The 20,730-nt window shown below is 32.6% G+C and overlaps 2 protein-coding genes and 1 pseudogene across 13 annotated transcripts in view; 2 read left to right on the top strand and 1 right to left on the bottom strand.

Moving 5' to 3' along the window:
* The window catches only part of LOC143222325 (osteopetrosis-associated transmembrane protein 1), a 45,294-nt gene extending 41,616 nt beyond the window's left edge, over positions 1-3,678 (top strand). For all 3 annotated transcript variants that reach the window (XM_076448711.1, XM_076448712.1, XM_076448713.1), the window contains exon 6: positions 456-3,678. In XM_076448711.1, the coding sequence (XP_076304826.1) occupies positions 456-511 (56 nt within the window). In that variant the 3' untranslated portion in view covers positions 512-3,678. The remainder of the gene's footprint in view (positions 1-455) is intronic.
* Positions 3,679-7,163: 3,485 nt separating this feature from the next.
* LOC143222324 (suppressor of lurcher protein 1-like) overlaps positions 7,164-20,730 on the bottom strand; it is a 293,085-nt gene continuing 279,518 nt past the window's right edge. For 8 of the 10 annotated variants that reach the window (XM_076448702.1, XM_076448703.1, XM_076448710.1 and 5 more), the window contains 2 exons: positions 18,146-18,262; positions 7,164-8,332 (listed from right to left, as the gene is read on the bottom strand). In XM_076448702.1, the coding sequence (XP_076304817.1) occupies positions 8,127-8,332; positions 18,146-18,262 (323 nt within the window). In that variant the 3' untranslated portion in view covers positions 7,164-8,126. Of the gene's footprint in view, positions 8,333-18,109; positions 18,263-20,730 lie in introns of all 10 variants that reach the window. The other 2 variants (XM_076448708.1, XM_076448709.1) reach the window with 1 other exon arrangement.
* LOC143223842 (cytochrome c oxidase subunit 1 pseudogene) lies at positions 10,181-12,282 on the top strand (annotated as a pseudogene).

The following is a 20,730-nucleotide window of genomic DNA, read 5'->3' on the forward strand; positions in this document are numbered from 1 at the left end:
TGTCTGGGTCTAAAAACACACATGAATTGATTGAATTAAGAGAACAAAGAAAAACAAATTGGCACAAAACTGTGCTGTACAACTGTAGTGCTTCATTTGTGAAAAAACATGAAGTGCTAAATCTGCCATTAAAATCCTAGAAAGAAAGTTTGATTTTGGACTCAAAGAGCATGAAACAAGTTCTGGACTCTCAAGAATCCAGAACTGTTTTGACTTAGGATTCTATTTAGCACATCCATACATGTAAATAAGATGGGAGAAAATATTAGGTGTCATGATGAAATTTTTAATCACCAAGGTGCCAGGGGTTTGTTGAAGCCTGTGGTAAGTAGATGTTAACTTATCACAAAGAACTTTAATAATTTCATTTTTGTTTAGAGATAAAAATAAAGGGTATGAAAGCTTATAAAAGAATATTTCAAAAGTAATTTATTATTTTATTTTCTCTCTTGCAGCAAAACGTCTTTCACAGCTTCAGAGTAGTTTAAGCAACAGTATCCAAGAAGATTAAGTATTCATGAATAATTCAAAATTTAATAATATTAATTCAACTTAAATATCTTTATTATGTGCATACTATGTTACATTACCATCTGTAAAGGTGTTTTGTTTGTTGTCAATAAGTTAAATATTACTTTTAAGAGCAAAAGTGATATAGTCTAGACCATACATGCATTGTAATGCCCTTTTGTTACTTGATCAAAATAACTTTGGTATCTCTCACATTTCAAACAATAATTGTCAAAGTTAGTTCAAACAAATAGTTTCTCTCCATAAATTTTTAATTTATCTGCCCAAATGTATTTGCATTTTATCACTAAATGCTATTGGAAAATGTTTTCTGTGATGATTGATTTCTATTGGATAAACATTGGAAAAAAGTACTCCTTCTTTAGTGTAGTTTTATTTAAATATTTAATGTATTTAAATAATATCGCATATAAATCAAGAAAAGCTATCAAAAGACGAAATAGAAACCTGATTTTATGGGGAATTAATTTTCAAAAATAAATTCATATACTTGAGAGGTTAATTTGTGTTCATCACTTTACAGAATGTGAGTTAAACCACTTGCATGGTCATACAATGAATTAATATAAACCTAGTATTAATTATTGACATTATCTGTCATTGCTGTAATATTGTACCTATTATATGGTGTTATAATTATAGAAAAAAGTATGATTTTATTATTAATGATTAAAAAACAAGTTAGGCAAATTTTAGTGTAATATAAATGCATTTGGGAAAGGTAATCATTTTGATTAAAGGAATAGTTTGAGAATGACAAGATCATAATCATTCCTTTTTATGACTTTTTAGTAATTATATTTTTGAGCAATTAGAATATAAAAGATATTTGATTCAAAGATTAAAAATGAAAATATTCAATATTGAATGGTAGTTCAAGTGATTTATTGTTAACAAATCTAGTTCCTTGTTGAGATAATAATGATTAGATAAAAGCTAAGTTCAAAGTTGATGTAGATTATGGTAGTTGATGGTCCAATTTGTATATCTTATTCATGTACCAAAAATATGTTTCATGTTTTTATAAATACTTCCAAATAAGATTGGACAACCAATATATTTTTTATTATTTTAAATATCTTTGCTTCATATTGCAGTTAATTTGATAGCACTTTTTGTATCTCAATATAAAACATTAAAATTTAATAGTAGTCTGTAAAACCTGAAGTTATGTAATGAAGTGAATGAGTAACAGGGCTAAAAGGATTTTTGACAAGTTAGTCAATCCAAAATCAGGGAACAGTTTGATGTATTCATTATTGTCAGGTACTTTGTTAATGATAGAATATTTAATATTAACTCTTGAACCATGTTTTTGTCTTGAAATTTTTTAACCTTGCATCTAAAGGTTGGACAAAAAATTTGTCCAATTATGTTGTTATAATGCTTAAAAGGTGTGAAATTGGTAAGAAAGATGGAACTTGATACAAAATGTGGTGGCTACAGAACATGCTTATTCTTATAGAACTGTTAGTGTTACTAAGTTATCTTAGTTACCTATGCTAAATATATATATATATACTGTATATAGAAAATATTTAATGTTATTGTATAGAGAAGCTTGTACTTTTGTTCATTCTATGTTCAGAGCATTAAAACAAAAAGCCTGATTAGTGGAAATTATATGATGGTGTAAAATCATTACATATAATTTATAAATGTTACTGGACAAATTAATTTTTAATTCATAGTTTTGTTAAATTTTGCCTTAATTTCTACTGTAAAAATACAGAAAACCATAGGTTTTGGATATTTGTTTCTAGCAGTGCCATATTTTGTTTAATTTTCAGTAAAAGAAATTGTCTTTCTTACACAGCTCTTTGGTAAAAAGTAATATCAGGAGGAAAATTTTTAATTTATTATTTAATAAATCAGTGACTAAAAGTGTTAAAGTAATTTTATTCTTGTATTTTTTTGCAATAATTTTTTATCAGTGGATGTTAAATATCAACATGTTTTCCACAATATTGTGTGTTTTGTTCTGTAAACAGTCAGTTAGACCACTAAAGCAAATAATACATAACATTTAGGAATATTTAAATATTGATATACAAAACCTATTATGGATTATTAAATTTTTTTCATCATATATCTATAAATATTAAGATTTATAAAACAAGTATTAAAAATTGTTAGGTGTTGTATCACCTTCTAATAATGTTTTAATGTTCTTCATGTATACTTTTCTATAACACCAACTCAACTGCCTGAAACAAAATCTGAACTTTGAGTTTCAGCACTAGTGTTATATTTTACCTTACTCTTTATCTAACTCCCTTGAAATTTCTTTATGCTTTAGTGCTTATTTTAATTACTAAAATTTAAATTTTTGAGTTATATTTTTTAACTAGTATAGGTGCATTTGTTGTCCAATTATAAACAGTGTAAGTTTTAATGATGGTTGGATTAATCATTTACTATTCTAAAGTTACTTCTTATTGCTAAAATTTCTATTAATAAAGTTGAACAACCTTTTCATTTTCTATTTCTTTTACAACAGAAACTTCTTATAAATATCAGTGGTTTGTTTATTATATTGTATTTCCTAAAAAATAATTGGTATTTTTATTTTTCCACAGTCCTTTTCAAATATTTTAAAGATTTTATGTCAAAGTATCCAACTTGAATATTCACAGACGAGTGCAAGTTATTAGCTTTCAAATGTATGGCTGTTTTAAACTGTAACTTGGAAAGTGAGTTAATAATTTCTTTTTTACCAACTGTTTGAATTTCTACAGCTAAATTTTATTAACTATGATTTCCATTTTTAAGTATTTTTATAAATATTTATCATTATAGATCAAATCTTAGCATGCAGGGTCAAATAATGGCTGGGGAGGGGGTCCAAGACCATTTTTTGTACTTGGGCAACTCAATTTGTTAACTACAGCTTTACACAAAACACAAGATTGGCAGGTAATATACAAAATACTGATTCAATATTTATAATAAATTATAATGCAGTGACATTTTTTGCTCAAGAAAATATTTGTGAAAAACTGAGATGTGGTAATGAAAAATCACAAAATAACGGGTACGCGGCCGTGTGTGTGTGTATATATATAATATGTATAAAACGACAAAATGCTATTGCCATTGTGACACAGTTGTAAACATATGAATTTAAATAAAACATTTAGTTTTTGATTGCTTTTGTAATTTTTCTCTTAGTTTGAGTAGTTACATCTGTTTGATGATTCAGCCCTATCTGTTAGCCTAAAATATTTTATGTAGTATTTTGTTTTGTTGCATCAAAAGTTTTTAACAGTGACAAATTCTGCTGAATGGACACTATCAAGTTTTAAGGTGGAGGTTAAAAAAGTAATTTTTTTTCTTTAGAAGTTCTGTTATACTACATAGATCGAGTGTAGACTAGAGTCTAAACTCTCTCTTAAGCTTGTTACTGGTTGAGTTATAGGACATCATTTTGATTGAATCTCTCTAGAATAGTATTTATTGGTTAAAATGCAAAGGATTGGGTATGTTATATTAAAACAATTTTTAATGTACAAATGAGCAAGCCACATGACAACCATGTGTAAGAACTACAGTTTGATACAACTTTGTATTTCATAGGTAATGTGATGCAACATAACAGAGAAGGAAAATTGATACAAACTACATGTACATATGCCACATTCATCACACAAGCTCAACCATTAGTGTACCACAAGCAAATAAAGAATGAAATGGTTCTTTTTGTTGTTCTGTATGAAATCATACCAGCTGCATTGCTGGACACAGCACTATGGATTTTTGTGTAATTGGACTGTTGAAATAGGCACTGGGAAACTGTCATCTTTATACACCAGATGCATCATGAGCAGTTGTGTGTTTTAGATATGAGAATCTTTTGATTATTTTTTTACCAATAAAATCTGTACTGTAGATTTGTTGTGTTAAGATTCACAATTAGATAAGAGTATAACCACACGTGGCAATATGGACTAACAGTGTGGTGAGGATACAAAATCGTTCTAACATAATGGACTCCACTGGTGTGTTATAATTGTTCTTATCACTTCATATTACTAAGGGATAGGTCTGGTGAGGAGGGCTTTGATTAATAACAATTTGATAACTTCACATTTGTAAATACCATCATTATCATTTGTTGATGCATTTGGTCAATTTTAAAAGGATAAAACTTTTCTTTGACTGCAAAAGCTATGTGAGATGCCATCTTTCCGATATAATTTTAAAAAATTTCTTTAGTGTCAAGTTTGTGTTTTAGTCCTTATAACATCCTTGTGTCTCCCTTGCACCTTATTATATGTGGAATGGAACTGTTCTGTTTAAGGAACAACGCATTTTGAAAAATTAGGCGAAGTGGGAAACTCATGGGTATTTGTCTATTTTATGTCAAAAACTGTCAGTGAAAAACAATCCAGTAGAAACCTTTGCTAAATGTTTGTTCAAATCTTGAATGTCAGTGACAAAGATACCTTTTGTACTTGAGGGAAAATAAATGCAGATAAAATTGGAACAGTAGAATCATCCAGAAAGAGAACTGTTGGTGAAAAAATTCAATATGTTGTCTTGGCCTGATGTTTGTGTCATCGCTGAACATGTATCATGATACCAATAAACGAGACACCTTTATTTTTGAAGTATTAAAAAGAGTGGTTAAAGAAAGTTTACTAAATGTTATTTTATATAATTTATCTCTCATGCTGTTAAAACGATAAAACTTTTGCATTTATACAAACAATACTACACAAATTGGCTTGCTTTCAGTGATTAAATCTTGATGGATGAGAGAGTTTACATCAGTTTTAACAACAGACCAAATGTTCTGTGACATTGGCTTGAAAACTTTTGTCGATGTTCATGTCTTTGAGGAACTGCGTGTTTTTTTTAATTATGTAATAAAAATTTTAGTTTGATAAGGTTTTTACTGTTGGTGGACAGAACTTAGTCATAAGGGTGAGCATTGTAGAAAGATTTTACTCTTGTGAAAGTCCAAACTGTATGACTAATGTTTAATAACAGTAATAGAAGAAGCGTTCTTTATTTAAAAGTAACGCGATCTGTAATAAACTTTGTTAAATTTAAATTTTCTGTTTAAACAGCACGTTAACCAAAAATGACCAGGATTTAGGCAGAGCTGTGCTTTGTTCTGAATTACTGGCCCGAGAGAAAGCAGTCCCATCGCTGTTGTATAGATTTCCGGTTCTATGAACTAAATAACGAGTAATTTTATAAAGTGTCCACAGACAAAAGTACAGACCATCGTGTACAGCATTACCTCTCCAACCCCTATGATTAGACTGTTGACATACAAACAAAAAATGGATTCAGTATCCCTGTGATGTGCGATATGAATAGATGAAGCTTGCATTTCTGTGAAGTTTGCATTAAGGTTCCTGTAGGAATAAATTTGTTTGAAATGGATCATTAATTTAATTGTGTGACAAAGGTGTTTTATCACTTTTTTGCGTGATGCATGGTTCTATTGTTACTTATCAGGGTAATGATTTATTTACATTAATGAATTTCCAGTTAGGTGTGAAAATGCTTTACTTCCTGGAATGTACTTCGTAATGCAGGGATCGGAATTTTTTTTTTCAAAACATTTGGGGGTACTAAGTACTCTTGAAACACCTGTTGGTCCACGGCTTTGTGTACAGAATATGGACTGTGCACAATTTTTCAAATTTAAGCCAAAAAGGTAAAATATTATATTAGTGAATATAATTTTTAATGGAAATTTCACATTTAGCACTTGTGAAGGATGTGAACGTATAGTGGCGCCCTTGACAACTTTTCTTCAGGTATAGGATATCTTAGTGAAACGTTCCAAACGCGACTAGCAGACAAAATCGAGTGCTTTTGCTTCAAGCTCAGATTGGTATGCATACAAAAATAGAAGCATCTATTTTTTTCATGAAAATAATTCCACAGATAAAATATGCCACAGTTTAACAAATCTAAAATCATCAGAAGCTTTCTTGATACAATATAAAACATGACTGCTATTTTTCACTACTTCCTATGCTATTTTATCAAGAGCTTCAATCCAGCATACAAGACTGAATAACTTCTAGCAATATATATATTTTTCAAAACTATTAATATGTAGAGGATTGATTCATATTTGTACGTAATTATAATGCATAAATGACTCAAGTGGAAAATGTGTCGGCACGTACAGATTCAGTAAAGGTCGTAACCCTACTAACGAATGGCGAACAAGTCAAAATTATATTGAATTTATTGAAAAGGTGTTTAAAGTGTGTGTGTGTGTGTGTGTGTTGTTATAGAAAAGCCACATCAGGCTATCTGCTGAGTCCACCCTGATTTTAGCGTTGTAAGTCCGTAGACATCGGGACGGTGTTTGAAGTACGTAATGAGGATATCGCGAAAAATACACGGCTTAAAACTGTTACCCATATAATAACCTTTGAATATGGGTATCCACAAACCAGAAATGAGATGTGGCAGAAAAGATCTAACATTGATTATTACGATATTATATGCAATCACTAAACTTGAGCCCCCAGTAGCACAGTGGTATGTCTGAGGACTTGCACACTAAAAACCTGGTTTCGATACCAGTGGTGGGCACAGCACAGATAGCCCATTGTGTAGCTTTGTGCTTAATTCTAAACAAACACTAAACGTGAGGCGAGTATCAGATTATTTGAATATATTTACCAACTATAAATCGTAGTATATTATATTAAATCTACTTTTAAGGACAAGATAAAAATTGATCTTACAATTGGACATCGGTGTTTATTCTCGACTTGTCTACACTACTTACAACTTACCTTGTTTTCCTCGTCATAAAACAAATCTCGAATCGTTTGAAATCTGAGTAGGCATATTTCTGTTATAATTTATCCTAACATTATACATGTGATTGTCGGAACTTCCATTTTTTGCCATCAAAAACAAACTGTTGCTTTTTTAATATTTGTAATGTATTCTTCTAAAAAAATCATAATTACATTGACTGAAAGTATTGCTTAGGATGTTAGACTGATAATATAGATTGCTTTTAAATTTGAAGATGGAAACTTAAAAACCATCTACAAAATAAAAAGTTTATATATATTAAATACCTTTGTAAATTTTAAAATCACTTAGAGAAAACTTCTCATTTAACTTTGCAAATATTTTACAAGTGTCCAAAATTTGTCTTCAATTAACAGCAATCGTATAAATGTAGTCATAATATTTATCTTCAGTTTTTAATAAATTTAGTGTTTTATTTTAAAATGGCCGTTGCATTTGATCTTAAAACCCTTTTCATATATCGTTTCCAAAATTTCTAACTTGTAATGAGAAAGTTGTAGTACAATTATTAATGGCACAATGTCTAAGCTATGGGATACACTGGTATACGACAAAAGGGGGAATTTTACGTAAGTGAATCAAAACGGAATTTTTGACGAAATTAATTGACCCGCTAGTGGTCACTACTTCAGGTAAATGTACACTTTACTCGATCGTCTTCTCGAAGGAAGCAGTGTTCTAATGCATATCAAAATCTGTACCATTCTATAGACACTCGGGTTGTAGTAATACTTGTTCATTCCACCTTTTCGGGCTTCTGGACAGAAAATAAATGTTTGAAAAAATTGATGACGTCATACACTGTCTACGGAAACAAAATGCATGCCGGGAACTTCTCTTGGCTGTTGTGGAGGGCGTTCAAAGGGAGGAACAGAATTGCGCCGTCGTCGTCGTCTTTTTTTTCTATGACACACAACACATAAAACTGACACCGAAAGCAAAGCCACTCCAACACTTATTCCTATGACTAGGCCTTTTTTAACTTCGACAGTCCTGATACCTAAAAAAAAGTTGAAGATGTTAACTAAATGTTAAAATAATTTTAAAACTTGTTAATGCACACAGATGTAGTTTGTGCATTATTACACGAAACCTATATATAAATAACAGAAAAACAATTTTCGGGTACAGAACCAGTGATTCATTTTTCGTACACAACAATTCCAGGGAATTCATTGAGTCTTAGAAAACTTTTATTTTCTCAAGGTTTCGGCTTTACGTTTTCAGGTAGGGGCCCGGCGTGGCTAGGTAGTCAAGAAGCTCGACTCGTAATCTGAGGGTCGCGGGTTCGAGTTCCCGTCACGCTAAACATGCTCGCCCTTTCACCGTTATAATGTTACGATCAATCCCACTGTTCGTGGGTAAAAGAGTAGCCCAATAGTTGGCGGTGGGTGGTGACGACTAACTAACCGCCCTCCCTCTAGTCTTACACTGTTAAATTAGGGGCGGCTAGCGCAGATTGTTCTCGTGTAGCTTTGCTCGAAAATTCAAAACAAGCAATACACTTGCATATACGATACTTTTATATAGATATAAAATTGAAGTATGCTCTACATACAAACAACTTTTATGAGGAGCAAACATTTTCTACAATAAACTCAAATTACGAAATTATGTGGTATTAATGATGGCAGAAAGCGAAAATGTTAAGCAAATAAAACAACAACGAAAGACACTGGATGTGGTGGTCGTTTCACTTGCACATAATCGTGTAATATATATTGTAGTCAGCATTACAAAATTTGAAGTATCTATTTTGATTTACACAATATTTAATTATTTAGAAATAACTACGTAAAAAATAATGGCACCCCTTGTTTTGAACGACCATTCATTTACACGCACTTGTCAATTTACAAGTAAATTATTGTTGTCAATCCTGGGCCCACCTTGATTTATCATCCTGTTTTATTAGTAGACATCGGTGTGGAAATATATAAGATATAAACGTAGATGCTTATTTTAAGCAGTTTCTTCCATATATGTGCTAATTTTATTACAAATCCGTAGCTCCAGCCCTGACAGCCACAAAAACAACCTTTCTTTCTATATTGATGGCTAAATTCGAAAGAAAAATTCAAAATCTCAGTTTAGGGTGTGCTAGATCTTATTGGTACCAATTTCAAGTGAACTGATCCAACCAACCCTGAGAACCATAAAAAAACCAACTGATATGGACTTTTTGTAATTCTTCGCAACTATTTTCAAAATTTATTCACTCCTTTATATTAAGTAGGTGTAAAGAACCAACATACAAAACTTCAAATAATTTTGTTTAAAACTGTGAAAGAAACTAAAAAATCAAGTGAAGTATGGATACACAACATGCAGAATTATTATGTATTTCTTACACCCCCCCGTTAAGAACCTCGTTTTTAAATAAGGAAATGTTTCTAATATAGATAACTTTATTAACTCTTTAAACCCATCATTTTTGGCGCGTTCTGCTGGAATGATTTTCATGATTTCCTTCAGCATCAGGGATACTCACGTGAAGCATTGTTGAGTATATGTCAAACCTCTCCCTGTTGAACATTTGGTGATACATGTAGAGAGTGGTGGGTGGCAAAGTAATCTCGGTCATTTGTCCTTGCTCATTATCGTTGTTATCGCAAGAAACTTCAGCAGTTCATAATTGGTAAAAAAAAGTCCAGTTCAGATACCTCGACCACCTCTGAGAAGATATTTTGTTTGCTCTGGCGTAATCGTCGATAGCAGTGACGAAGGCGTTATTTATATCTTCTGTAAACAGAGCTCTGAAACAGACAAAGGGCGCTGAGTTATCGTTGATGTTAGCGTGTACATCAGGATCACGCTGAGTTATCATTGGCAAAATCTTGAGATTATTATGTGTGGCTCACCTATCTTACAGATCTACCTCAGCCTAATCACATCTTTCACTCAGGTAGTGGACGTAGGTCTAGCTGGTGTATCAAATCTAGCAGGAACTCCCTGGGACTATGTTCAGCTGATTGAGAAGCACTGGGACTAGGTCACAATAACTTTTCTGAATTGCTTTCATCACTAGTCTCTTACAAAACCAAATAAAGATCAGAACCACCTAACAACGTTCCTCCAACTGACTTATTGCTTGACCAGCAGTAAAAAGTTTCGGTAGCTTCTTACCACTCACCACCTTTGTTTTACTATTAACGTAAGCATACTGTTAAGACTTCACGAGAAAACACTGAAAATAATCGCTCTCACACACAATTTCTTGATCTGAAATTTGTTTCAAAACAAACGACAATGCTTCGCGGAACTTACGGTTTATTTATAAAAGGTGGATAAAGAAGACAAAATTGTCATCGTCAAAGGAGTATATGGATATTTTCGGCCGGACTCTTATAGCGTCCGCTCGGGTTGACTGAGTTGAATTTAAAAACTGCAATCTATTTATGTTGGTAAAATTATTTGTTTTGTTTTTTTGCGCTCAGGGCATTATTGTAAATTTACAGTTACTTTTAAAGAAATGAGAATTACTAGAGAAAAATGTACTTTAATAAGATATGAGCTATATCAGCTTGTATTTAATTTTCGACATATCATTAACCAATCCAAAAAATTAAAAATAATGCACAATGATTTACCGTCAATAACAAAGATTGACTCCACCTTCTTCAACAGTGTTTAATTTCTGTCGAATCTCATATTTGCAAATTTAGGTTGTTTTTTTTATCGAAAGCGAAAACACTAATAAATTTTAGCACACCTCAGCAGTGTTATGAATTGATATTCCAAATACTAGACTCCATAATGTTTAAAATGTTATATTTCAAAACACAAACCCACCCACCAGTTAAAAGGAATCCACTACCTTTTTATTTATATATTTTTTAAGAAATTAAGCACTGCTTTGTGCGTTTTTTTTTAATTTCGCGCAAAGCTGCACGAGGGCTATCTGCACTAGCCGTAAATAATTTTGCACTGTAAGACTCGAGGGAAGGCAGCTAGTCATCACCACCCACCACCAACTCTTGGGCTACTCTTTAACCAACAAATAGTCGGATTGACCGTCACATTATGAAACCCCCACGGCTGAAAGGGCTAGTATGCTTGGTGTTACGGGGATTCGAACCCACGACTCTTAGATTAGGAGTAGAATGTTTTAACCATCTGGCCATGCCGGACCTACACTGCTTTGTGCATTTTATTCATCGTTTATTAAAGACAAACAAAACCTAAACACTACTAATTCCAGAATACAATGAAACTTAGGAAACGAAAAATCAAAAGAATTGTTTGAAACACTACCATTGGGAGCCCTTCAAAATAGCCAAAATTAGGTACTTACACTGACACAAAATATAATTTTTGATAGTTTCGTAAAAGATTGGTGTTTTATATTATTGTTTTAGAGAAGTGGCTTATATAATATATAATTAGTTATAAAACAACTTTCATATCCATCCATTTTCTACCGTAAGTCTGCAGCTTTACGACGCTCAAAACTGGGGTTCGATACTCGTGGTGGACATAGCACAGATACGATATAGTAGAAACAGTTCTTATAATCCTAATTCGAGCTGAATTAGGTCAACTCGGCTCATTAATTGGTTTGTCTGTTTTGAATTTCGCGCAGAGCTACACGAGGACTATCCACGATAGCCGTCCGTAATTTTGCAGCGTAAGACTATGCCGGACCTCATTACTTGAAAACGATCAAATTTACAATGTTATTGTAACAGCCGATGTATTTGTTATAATTTTCTTTATAGTTATACCTGTAATAATTGGAGGCTTTGGAAACTGTTTAACTCATCTTATGTTAGGAACCACAGATACAGCTTTTCCTCGATTAAATAACACGAGTCATTACTTCCTTCTTATTTTCTTTTACTTCTTGGCTCAGCTGCTGTAGAAAGAGGGGCAGGAGCAGGGTGAACCTTTTATCCCCCATTAACATTTGTAGCTTTGTGCTTAACCCAATTTTGTTTACCGGTTTCCTGAAGCAAGTTTAAAGACTTGCAGCCCCCTAGTGGCACAGCAGCATGTCTTCGGACATGCAATACTAGAAACCGGGTTTCGGTACCCGTGATACGCAGAGCACAGATTGCTTATTGTGCTTAATATGAAACAAAAGCAAACAAAGACTTGCTACGCCAAAATACAGAATTCAATTCCCTGAAGTGGACACAATAAATATCCCTATGTGGCTTTACACTAAATAAAAAAAAAAAATTAATTAATGTTTAGAAGTAATGCTTCGTCAAAGAGCTGCCTCCTCTGTGGGCATTTTAGAAACTTGTTTGGTATTAATTAACAACACATATAAAGAAAAACTAGTTATTATTTACTCACTCATAAACAACAAATACATTACCTGAACTCTGCTTTTTTTCAACTTATATCTTAAACAGTCAGTCTACTGGATAATTTAAATAAAAAAGAATTCGTGGCGTCAACTCTACTTATTCTTCAAAAACTGTATAAATATAGGTTCGCTGTGTTTAGTAAAAAACAAAAACAATATACATATGCTTTTTAAATTTCAAATCGACTTGTGAACGTACAATTCATAACAACAACTTAAGTTAACGAAGAAATATGGAGTTAATCCATGTAAATGTTTTTTTTTTTAATTCATGATGAAAGCTATATTAATTAATTCGCTATAGTTTAATTAAACTTTCAAAACTGTTTTGAGTGAACATGGCTGGAGGTCAGCAAGAGCCATCTAGTGGTATAAATTTAATGTATGACTTGTTTATACAGTTAGGAATAATTTAATCAATAAAAAGATGTTGATTAAAGTATGATTAGTTAACTGAGCAAAATAAAAAGAAAACAGCAAATATTCAGGCATAGAGAATTATTCCAGAGTTCCAAAAAGTGTTCGATAAATAGTTTAACGATCTTCGGAAATTACATATAAAGTATAACTCCAATGAAAATTGATTGTTAGCCACCTATGTGTTAAATTGAAATACGCTTTAATCCTCGAGTTTATATTCATTGAACTCCAATCACTGTATTAATATACAGAAATAAGTAAAACTGTGAGAGATTTATCCAAATAGCTTACACTTAAAGAAAAACAAAGAAAATGAAGATGTAAAAAAAAATAAAAATTGTTTTTGCCTGTATCATAAAGTAATCTAAACTGATTCCTGGTGCTCTTTTACGTAAGCAAGACAACCAGAATCTGATCTATTTTAATTTCACACTGGAAGAAGTTTAAACTGCAGCGAGCTTAATAGGTAAATACCTCATTGAAAATGTAAAAAGCTCTCATTTTATATTTATTATCTTCTTAACAATAATAAACACCTGAATGCCTATTTAAATATACACTACTAAACATATACTTTAAAAGGAAATGTTTTCATTTACAGAGTATATTGCACATGATTTGGGCGATTTGTATATGGTAATACAGCAATGTTTTATAAGTGCAAGCCGTAGTTATAGACGTCTATATATACATACATATAAACATTTCCAAGAGGGAAGCCTTCAGAATATTGTGGTGAAGCAAAAAATTCTCTCACAGCGAAACGCTTAAGGCAACAATTTCCTCATCCATAAAGTAAAACCATGATTACGAAGGAAAACTTTCCGAACCAAAAATCAATAATAGAGTTATGTAAATTTCCTGGTGTTGATAATAAGATATTATATAAAGAGCTGCTGTTGATTAACAAACTCTCAGCTACACCTCGAAGTTAATAGATGTTTTATTCAGAAAAATGGTTGAAGAAACGAAAAATACGATAATTTCATTCAATTACATATCTGCGAAACACTTCCGTGCAGAGTTACTCAACTTTTATGCCTTTGTTGTACTTAAATCTGGTAAAAAAAAACAAAAAACAAACAACTAATGTCAATTGTAGATTTTTAAGGTCTGTAATGTATAGTCTAAGATTGGCCTCACCATCCTCCACAGAAGGTTTTTGGAAGTGAAACTGCAGTACCAAGGATTAGACCGCAGACAGCTTATTTGTTTGTTTTTTGAATTTCGCACAAAGCTACTCGAGAGCTATCTGTGCTAGCCGTCCCTAATTTTGCAGTGTAAGACTAGAGGGAAGGCAACTAGTCATCACCATCCACCGCCAACTGTTAGGCTATTCTTTTACCAACGAATAGTGGGATTGACGGTCACATCATAACGCTCCCACGGGTGAAAGGGCGAACTTGTTTGGTGTGACGGGGATTCGAACCTGCGACCCTCGGATTACAAGTCGCACGCCTTAACACCCTTGGCCATGCCAGGCCCCGCAGACAGCCCTCGAGTAGCTTTGCGGAAATTCAAAACAAACCAAACCAAGAATTAGCAAACAATTATGACTATCACATTAAATACGACCAATGAAGCAGTGATTTCAAGAATAGCCTGAAACCTAGAACAATTCTCATTATTTGGAACTGATTCAGTAAGTATGCATACAGTCAATCTTAATTAGACCCGTAATCTGCGTTAATATATTGATTTGAGAATAACTTAGGTTTTCTAGGTTTGATGAATCTTGTGAGATTTGTTTAGATTACAAACGAATGTGATACTTATAGTTGTTAGCTACCTTACTTCGTTATCTTTTCAGTTCTGACCAAGGGTGTAAATGGTTTGTACAAGTTTGCCATATTAAGTTAGTAATACCTTATATGGTAATTATTTATTTTTTAAGTTGTAATTTATAGCAAAATTATTTGTTAAAGCTCTTATATTTTGGATGGATATTTAGAAAACTAAAATAAACAGGTTGAATATAAACAAAACCAGTTTTAAAACTTAGTATCTTATGCCTTAAAGTGCGCTGTTCAAAATTGTAATCGCCTATTTACCGTTTTGTGTCGTGGCGAGTATAAACATGCTTACCCTTCTTTGAAATTACCCCAATTTTAAAATTATTAAAGACACGTTTATATATCTTCAGCGTAACTGTTATAATTTTATAAAAACATATGCTTACTTTTAAATACAAAACTTCATAATGAACTATCTGTCCTGTGCTCACTACATGTATCAAAACCTGTTTTTAAGAGTTATAAATCTTCAAACTTGACCACAATTACATATGTTTACCCCTTCCCAGTGGATCAGCGCGTTATTTCTAACTTTTTCTAGAGAATACAAGTGCTAAATTCATTTTTAAAATCAACTTATATATGAAATATAAAGGCTACAAATGTTGCCGAAAATGAGAATTTCTTCGTAAGTTTTAAATTCTGCCATACTCACTGTTAAGTTTTACCAAGTTGTCAGTTTAAGTTAGCTAAATATGCTTTTAAAATTAATATTTTAATGAATCATAGTTGTCATAAACTGCAGTTTTGTATAACTAATACTAAATAAAAATATTACCAAAGGTTTGGTTTGTTTGGAATTTCGCGCAAAGCTACAGGAGGGCTATCTGCGCTAGCCGTCCCTAATTTTGTAGTGTAAAGGAAGACAGCTTAGAGGGAAGGCAGCTAGTCATTACTACCCACCGCCAACTCTTGGGCTACTCTTTTACAAACGAAGAGTTGGATTGACCGTCACTTTACAACGCTCCCACGGCTGAAAGGGCGAGCAAGTTTAGTGCGACGGGAATTCGAACCAGTGACTCTCAGATTACGAGTCGAACGCCTTAACCCATCTGACCTCACTTTGGTCTCTTTCCGCTTCTGAAGTGGATGTGTGCATCATTGATTACGTATTTCAATGAATTAAGAAGTTTTCCAACCGTGACTATTTATACATGCCTTTTGCGTTTTGTTTTTTAAGTATGCATTTAGTTTATTCACTACCAAAGGTGCTGGCAACAACGGGTTTAAGAGAGTTACCTTTTAAAATTTGTAGTGCATACTGGAGGGAATGACACAGTTTGGTAAAAAAGTTGAGGAAAAACGACATTTACATTCCAGACACTCACATTTGTTAAAAACATTTAGTGCTACAAATGGAGTACAGCTTCTTCGTTCGACTATTCTGAACCGTAGCACAATAAACGTTCGTCTGATGTAGTACCCGCATTATGTTCAGCAATAAACATCACTTTTGTTTGGCGTCAGCTTCATTTTCTTTTTACCAAACTTTCTTCTTAGTTGTTTCATTATTTATGGCAATAAGGTGTAATTGTGTAACAGAAAAGTATAGGTAATATATCAAGAATGGAGCATGTAATTATATGTAACCTATATAAAAGCCAGTATGTGTCACATAACCTTACGCTTGATTTCTCGAAATAGGTGTCATAAAAGCCAAAATGAATGGGAAGTCTGCACGTTTTTTCTTATAGCAAAGCCACATGGGCTATCTTCTGTGTTCACCGAGGGAAATGGAACCCCTGAGTTTGGCGTTGTAAATCCAAAGACTTACTGCCGTCCCAGCGGGGGACAAACCAAAATGTACTTTCCAGATAGAATAGTTAAATTAGTGTCTGCCCATTACGATTTTAATAACAGGGGGTGCAAAGGGGCAGTGAGTGTGTGTTTGTGCCTTGAAGCCTTATAAGTGTAGTGAGTGTTGGTATAATAAGCCTAAAGTAAAGAAAGTGTGGGATCACAAGTCTAGTACCAAGTGCATAAAATTTATTATGAAAGTAAAAATATCAATTTAGTTTAAAAACTTAAATCGTTTCTGAATTAAGCCGTTTCCTGTTATATCACCAGCATTTTAAATGAAAAATAAACAGCGAAGACTAAATTAATAAATCAACAAATATTTTTTTCCAGTTTTGTTGGCTATAAATTTCATTTTTATACTTTTAGTACATAGACTAAAAAAAGTATTAGCACATGCTTTTGTTGCTAAGCGACATGACATAAAAGCTAATGTTAGAACCAAGTGTTACCAAAACGCACTGGTTTTTCTGTATGTTAGAAGTTGTTAATCTAACAGATTTGTTACTAATAATTATTCTATGAATACTCCATGAATTAATTTAGTGAATGATCTTAATTTTCATTGGATAGTAAAATAATTTACCGACGTTTGATAACCTCGAATTCACTGTTCTGCCTCTTTGTTGGTCAAACTTGCTATTAAATGTGAGGTCAGGGTATACAATAGGTTGGGGTGGTAGTACTTGCTCTGTTATTTCCGAAGGGCTATGCGCATGTTTATGCATAATGGCGACTGTTATACCGAAAAAATTCAAAAACTAACTAGTTGCATAGTTCATTATTGTCCTAATCAGTCTTTTCTGAACATTTCTACATCTTCATGAAAAACACTGAAGACTCATTTGTTCCAAAATATAACATCTTTTGTTTTTATACCTTTAATTAACCCGCTCTGCGAGTTTTTCATTTTAATATACATATTTTTTTATGTTTCTGCAGGTGTAAGTCTAATTGCAGCAGCATTGGCCATAAACTAAGCCAATGCTCAGCTACAGCAAAACGCCACCTATTAACTTATAAAAATCATTCAAATAAAATGCGATTAATTTTCTGTATACATAATAAAATTTAAGGATTTCGAGCTCCAATAAATCAATATTTTAACATAGTACTGAAAACATGAGAATCTTACTGAAATACAAGAATTCATTATTAATTCGTAATGTGATGAAATACTCTAATAGAAACGCATTCTATATCGCCCAAGTAACACACTGTATTAAACCCTAGGGGCTAAAATTACTTTCTAAACAACACAACAGTGACCTAGTTTGAACAATATGATGCTCAAAAAGCATCATCGATCTAATTTGTATAAAATTATGCTCTTTTACTGTCTGATGTAACTTTACATCTTTAGATTAAGCCTGAACTAACAGAACAACAAAGGGCTGCTAATTCGCAAGTTTTCATCTTTAGATCAGATCCTGAACTAGCAAACAAAAGTTACCACTTCGCTATGCGAGGGTTGAGGGGCTGTCCTTACAGTTCGTTTCGTCAGAATAATCGTTGAGGCCACAGTTGAAGATATCATTGCACTTGAGGTCTGGCGAAATACAGAATCCACTATTTGCACAAAATAGGTCCCTGCAGCTCGTACCAACTGTAAAGAAAACCACACTGTTCCAAATTTGTTTGAGTTACAGAAACAGAATATCAGAACTGAAAAATATAATACTATTAGGACATATGGTCCAAAGTCTGTATGGACTGAACTAAACAAACATTTCAACACCAACCTGAGAGGAAATTAGTAATAACAGAAAAAGACATTACGGAAAGGTTTGGCATTTTTTGATTAGATAAACAAATAACGTTTGGCACTATATCCCAGGTTAACGTGGTTGTGAATATGATAGTTTAAATATAGCGATTAAGCTAAAGCGTGAGTCCACATTTGACGATTGAAGAATTCATTCGGGGATACTTCAATCAACTGAATCACAGATTTAGTAATTGATTAGTAGATTTATAGCGAAGTAAAAATGGGCACAACAGTATAGTTATCTTAACAGAAAGGAAGGGGTAAAGAGTTGGAATCACATGTAAGAAATCATCTGTTTTAATAATTTGCGAAAGATGCAGTGTTGAAGTTGAAAGAAATATACAATGCGTTACAAGATCATTCCTAATGATTCTGAAATTCAAAATGTCATTTCTGCAAAGAACGGTAAACACAGGAAGGATGGTATAAGTTTTCTACCACCATAGTGTAATCCCTACAAATTTCACCATGTATTAAAACCTCCTACTTGTTTCAATAACTTGAAACAATCGTAAGGTTTTGATGTCCTACAATTTTGTCCCTTTCTTTCTCCTAGAAAGAAATTATTCGATTTAGAATTACATTGATGTGTTAACTTTATCAGATATGCTACTAGTGTCCAATGTTAATGAAAACGTTTTACTGAAGGTTGTACCAGTAGTTCAACCTTCAACAAGTTATGTTCACTTCAGTTGTCTGGTTTGATAATGTCATAATCCGTTTCGTTTGTGTTACACACATTATGAAATAATCTGATCCATATATGGTATCCAAAAAAAAAAAAGAAGGAAAATAGAGTTCGTAATACGAGAAGTAGAGAAATGTGAATAATAATAGTAATAATAATAAAAGATAAAAAGGAAATTAAAATATGCAAGAAAACGTAGCAACAACAGACAGAAAAATATTTTCAAACAAACAGCAGTCTGCTGGAAGTAGGCTCCTATTGGTTCACGAGAAGAGTGTTATTATGGCGATACTAAAGAGAAAGATTGGATTTAACTTCTTTTAAGATTTCAAAGAGGGATAAATTTAGCTCAAAGTATGAAGAATGTTGGTTTGAGACAGATGGTGATGTAATGAAAGACCAAATCTAGGTACCATTCTAATAATATGAAAAATTGTCATAGTGGCAGAGTAACTTAGTTTAAATATTGAAAGTATCTCACAAATTTTAAAAATAAAATAAAATAAAACGGGCTAAAAATCAGGTACCTGATGATGCTACGCCAAAGGTGGTGAAACGTTGTTTTATTGTACATTTTGTTTCCATTCCATTTTAGCCTTAGTTAGCTTCCTAACAGTTTAATTTGGTTTGTTTACATGGGAATGAACTTGCAAATTAGGAAATTTTTGGTCAAGGGATCATCAAGGTAGGTTTATTTTGCTTGTGAGTAATGGTTATTCATTAGTATGTTCTTTATGGTAATGAGAAGCAAGTTCGCATATGTATCGCACGTTGAAGTCTGGTAACTCAGTTTACCCCATGTTATAAACTGGTGATCGATTAGTACCATGTCAGAAACTAGCAGTACTCGGCTTATTCCATGTCAGAGACTGATCATGATTTGTGGATAGAGCAGTGTTTATTAAAAACAGGTAAAGTGAAGACTGAATGAAAAACCAAGTAAACTTAATTGTAATTGGATGTTGATTTTAGTTCTGAAACGTCAGAATTCATCTTATTATTGGCTGAATTATTAACAAATTTTACCACAGGAGGTAAACACAATATCCTATGAATCTATCTAAAGCGAGGTTTGAACTCACTGTTATGGAAATAAGTTTATGTAGAAACAACTTTCGACACTTTCACGTGGTTCTATAGAAACTTGTGAATTCGTGACTATAGAACAATGGTTTGTTTTAGATTTGATTATGTTCTGATAAGGTCCTAGGTATGGTTCTGCAGTTTGGAGATGAAACGGTGTTAAGTTCAGATTGAAATAGCTTTTGAGCTTGAAAGATTATGTTAAAATTGCTTTAATGGCAGCTGTAAGTTATGTGTCAAACACCACTTAACGCTGATTTCTTAACACCTGATGGTGTTTAGTATATAGTACTGCACAAAAGTAGAAAGATTATAACCTCTTGGCCAGACCTATAACAGTCAACAAATTGAATTCATGGAAAACCACATGATAATAAACAGATAAGTGGCACTTTGAAGAGATGAAATATTTTTCCTATGTTTCAGTAATGAAGTCAACCATTTCGTGGTTGAATTAACAAGTTACCACGTTAAAATATCTGGGTGATAAAAATCGATAAAAAAATTAACACCTATCAGAGGTTGAATACTTCAT

The sequence above is a fragment of the Tachypleus tridentatus genome, chromosome 8 (genome assembly GCF_004210375.1).
Source record: "Tachypleus tridentatus isolate NWPU-2018 chromosome 8, ASM421037v1, whole genome shotgun sequence".
Taxonomy (NCBI): domain Eukaryota; kingdom Metazoa; phylum Arthropoda; class Merostomata; order Xiphosura; family Limulidae; genus Tachypleus; species Tachypleus tridentatus.